The 4,362-nt window shown below is 50.4% G+C and overlaps 1 protein-coding gene across 1 annotated transcript; it reads left to right on the forward strand.

The window, feature by feature from the left end:
* The first annotated feature begins 827 nt into the window (after positions 1-827).
* On the forward strand, positions 828-1,869 carry LOC117436126 (mas-related G-protein coupled receptor member X1-like). The gene has a single exon (XM_034062328.1). It carries the CDS (start codon positions 856-858, stop codon positions 1,867-1,869), a length of 1,014 nt encoding a protein of 337 aa, XP_033918219.1. The 5' UTR covers positions 828-855.
* The last annotated feature ends 2,493 nt before the right edge of the window (positions 1,870-4,362 follow it).

Raw genomic sequence — 4,362 nt, forward strand, 5'->3', positions numbered from 1 at the left:
TGTCTGAGACTGCTGCAGCAGTTCTCACGTGAGCATCCGTTTTGCTTGGCAGTGGAAAGAGCTGTCTTCTTCTTTCTGGCACCCCTGTAACAGCTCAGACACCCAGAATGGGATAACGTTCCATGGACAGGATGGGTCTGTTTGATGACGCATGATCCCGGGTTCCCAACACCTAAAAGGGCATGAGATTCTGTGAGCGATTCCCTCCTTCTGAAAAGCTATGGATGTAGGAAATGGTGTTCCAAAGGCTGTTTTATGGAATCTGAGAGCCTTTGTCCTGGGGTCATAAAGGATCCTCCCCTGGTGGTGAAAAGCTGGGGGGAGGAGAGAGAGGAAGGGGGTGAGGTGCCCAGCTCCTAGTGACAAGATCTCTCTCTGCCATGGGACATGTGAGGGGAAGCTGTCAGCGATGGGGGCAGATTGTGAGGGGTGTGTGGTGAGCAGGGGCCGTGATGTGTGGGCAAAGCTGTGGTGCCCAGGCACGAGGAAGAGGGCAGAGCAGAGCGCGGTGGCCACGCAAGCATCCCCAGAGGCTTTGTGCTGCTGAGGCTGGAGGCCCCTGTGCTGGAGCTCCTGCAGCAGCGCTGTTGGCAGGAGCAGCAGGAGGTAGGAGAGCGGGCACGGGCAGGTGGGAGATGGCTCCTGGGCAGGGCCAGGCGGGCAGGGCTGGGAGCCTGTCCTGGCCACGCCAGGGGACGGCTCCTGCCTGGAGCAGCCTGGGGCTGGCGTGGGGCTGTACGTAGAGATGGGGAGAGCGGGGAACGCCGATGGCCCTCATTGCCTTCCCATTGCTTGTGTCTCCTAGGAGGTGGTGGCAGAGGGAGAAGGCGGCCACCCAGAGCAGGCTCATTCTCCATGGAGGGCACCAACACAACAGACCTCTCTCTGAATTACCCATATGATGGAAATTGGAGCTATGGGGAAGATAGTGAACTTCCATGTGTCCATACATCGGCCACAGAGATGATCTTGACACCTTTTCTCACAGGGATCTGTATCTTTGGAATGGTGGGGAATGGGATAGTCTTGTGGTTCCTGGGCTTCCAGATGAAGCGGAATCCTTTCAGCGTCTACATCCTAAATCTGGCTGTCGCTGACTGCTGTGTGTTCCTCTTGTTTTTTCTGTTCACATTGGCATTTTTCAATTTAACAGTCATTTGTTATGGTTTGAAATCTTTTTTTCCTTTCTTCATTCATTTTTTATATGCAGTTGAATTCCTGTGCCACTTCTTTGTCCTTAGAAGCCTGGGTCTCCTGACAGCCCTCAGCACGGAGCGCTCTGTCTCTGTCATCTTCCCAATCTGGTATCGCTGCCACCGCCCAAAGCACTTGTCAGGCATCGTGAGTGGGGTGCTCTGGGCCAGCATCGGCTCTTTCATGTTGTCCATTTATCTTTGCTTAGAATTTGATGAAATTCATGTAACAATATGTAAAAGTGTGGCCATTGCCTATTCCTTGATATTGTCATTATTGATGTTGATTTCCAACGTGTCCATGGTCATGAGGCTCCGATGTGGCTCACAAAGACGGAGCCTGGGGAATCTCTATGTTGCTGTTGTGCTCAATGTCATCTTCTTCTTTGCCTTTGGGATGCCTTTCAGTGTTAAGTTTTTCCTCGATCTCTCCGTTTCAAGTATTTTATTTCCAGAAAAAACCACTCTGGTTCTGGCTCTGCTGAACAGCAGCATCAATCCAGTCATTTACTTCCTGGTGGGGAGCTGCCGGCAGCACCGCTTCCAAGGCTCCATCCAAGCCGCCCTGCGCAGAGTGTTTGAAGAGAAAGCGAGGAGCAAGGAGGAGAGCCCCGTGCCTGAGGGCATCCCCATGGAGAGCACTGCCCAAGGCCCTGCTGGGCAGGGGGAGGCCTGAGCTCTGCTCCCCCTTCCTATGAGGCTCCTGTCCCTGTCCCCCCAAATAAACTGTGTGTGCTTTGGCTGAGCAGCCGAGTGTTGTGGTACTTTGGGGGAGCTCCTTGCGTGGGGAAGGTGGGAGAGAGAGGCCCTGGGGGAGCTGTGGCCGTGTCTCTGGTCCCAGGCAAGCAGGGCTCTGGCAAAGGGACTGCAAAGACAGTGAAGCCGAGGAGGACCACTGGGTTCATTCCTGAGGGACTTGGGGTGAGGAAGAGAAATCAAAGGGAAACCTGCAAACTGGAGTGTGAGGCTGAAAGAGGGGAATGTGAGAGAAACTGAGAAAGAGAGAGAAAGAGAGAAAGAGAGAAGGCGGCACAGGAAAACACATAAATTTGGAGAGTGTTAGAGAGAAGAAGAGGAACAGAAAAGGAGAAACAAGAAAAATTGAGGGTTAGAGAAAGAATGGAAGGAAGGAAGGAAGGAACAGGAAACAATCAATGAAAGGCAAAAATGAAGGAAAGGAAAGGAAAGGAAAGGGCAATGAAATGCAAGGAAGGCCAAGGAAGGAAGGCAATGAAAGGCAAGGAGAAATGTAAAGGTAAAGGCAAAGAGAACAGTGAAGGGAATGGCAAGGAAAAGGAAGAAGACAAAAACGAAAAAAAAGGAGAGGAAAGGGAAAGGAGGGAAAAGAAAGGGAAAGGAAGAGAAGGAAATGAAAGGCAAGGGAAGGGAAGGTAAAGCAAGGGAAGGAAAAGAAATGGAAGGGAATGGAAGGGAAGGGAAGATAAGGGAAAGGAAGGCAAGGCAATGGAATGGAAAGGAAGGGAAGACAATGGAAAGGAAGGGAAGACAATGGAAAGGAAAGGAAGGGAAGGCAATGGAAGAAAAGGAAATCAAGGGAAGGCAAGAGAAGGCAAGGCAAAGGAAAGGAAAGACAAAGAAGAAAAGGGTAGGGAAGGGAAGGCAAAACAAGGAAAGAGAAAGGAAGGAAAGGGAAGTCAAGGGAAGGAAAGACAAGGCAAACGAAGGAAAAGGAAGGGAAGGGAGGGCAATGGAAAGGAAGAGAACGGAAGGCAAGGCAAGGCAATGGAAAGGAAAAGAAAGGAAGGCAATAGAAAGAAAAGGAATGGAAGGGAAATCAAGGCAAGGTAATGGAACTGAAGGGAAAGGAAGGGAAGGGAAATCAAGGCAAGGCAAGGGAAAGGAAGGGAAAGGAAGAAAGGGGTAGGGAGGGGAAAGGAAAAAAGTGAGGGAAATGGAACTTAAAGGAAGGGAAGGCAAGGTAAGGCATGGGAAAGGAAGGGAAGATAATGGAAAGGGAAGGTAAGGATAGGAAGGGAAGACAAGGCAAGGAAAGTGAAAGGTAGGGAAATCAAGTTTAGGAAAGGGAAGGGAAGTCAAGGGAAGGAAAGACAAGGCTAGGCAAGTTTGGGCAAGGCAAGGTAAGAAAAGGAAAGGAAGGAAAGGGGAAATGAACGAAAAGAAAAAGGGGAAAGTTGAAATTAAGAAAAAGGGGAGGGAATAAGGGAACTAAGAAACAATGAAAGAGTGAATGTGAGAGGGACTCAGAGAAAGCAAACGAGAAGGAGAAACTGTCCCAAACAGGAGCCCCAGTCCCTCTATGTTGCTGTTGTGCTCAATGTCATCTTCTTCTTTGCCTTTGGGATGCCTTTCAGTGCTGAGGTTTTCTTCGATCTGTCCCTTTCACGTAATTTATTTCCCGAAAACACCACTCTGGTTCTGGCTCTGCTGAACAGCAGCATCAATCCAGTCATTTACTTCCTGGTGGGGAGCTGCCGGCAGTGCCGCTTCCAAGGCTCCATCAAAGTCGCCCTGCGCAGAGTGTTTGAAGAGAAAGCGAGGAGCAAGGAGGAGAGCCCCGTGCCTGAGGGCATCCCCATGGAGAGCACTGCCCAAGGCCCTGCTGGGCAGGGGGAGGCCTGAGCTCTGCTCCCCCTTCCTATGAGGCTCCTGTCCCTGTCCCCCCAAATAAACTGTGTGTGCTTTGGCTGAGCAGCCGAGTGTTGTGTTGCTTTGGGGGAGCTCCTTGCGTGGGGAAGGTGGGAGAGAGAGGCCCTGGGGGAGCTGTGGCCGTGTCTGTGGTCCCAGGCAAGCAGGGCTCTGGTAAAGGGACTGCAAAGACAGGGAAGCCAAGTAGGACCCCTGGGTTTGTTCTTGGGGGACTTGGGGTGTGGAAGAGAAATCAAAGGGAAACCTGCAAACTGGAGAGTGAGGCTGAAGGAGGGGAATGTGAGAGAGACTGAGAAAAATAGAGAAAGAGAGAAAGTAGCACAGGAAAACATGTATTTGGAGAGTGCGAGAGAGATGCATAGTAACTGAAAGAGAGAAAGAAGAAAAATTAAGGGTTAGAGAAAGAATGGAAGGAAGGAAGGAAGAGGAAATAATCAATTAAAGTAAAAATAAAGAAAGTAAAGGGAAAGGAAAAACAAAGGAATGGCAAATGAAATGCAAGGAAGGCAAATGAAGGAAGGCAATGAAAGGCAAGGAGAAA

This window comes from Melopsittacus undulatus, chromosome 4 (assembly GCF_012275295.1).
Source record: "Melopsittacus undulatus isolate bMelUnd1 chromosome 4, bMelUnd1.mat.Z, whole genome shotgun sequence".
NCBI lineage: Eukaryota > Metazoa > Chordata > Aves > Psittaciformes > Psittaculidae > Melopsittacus > Melopsittacus undulatus.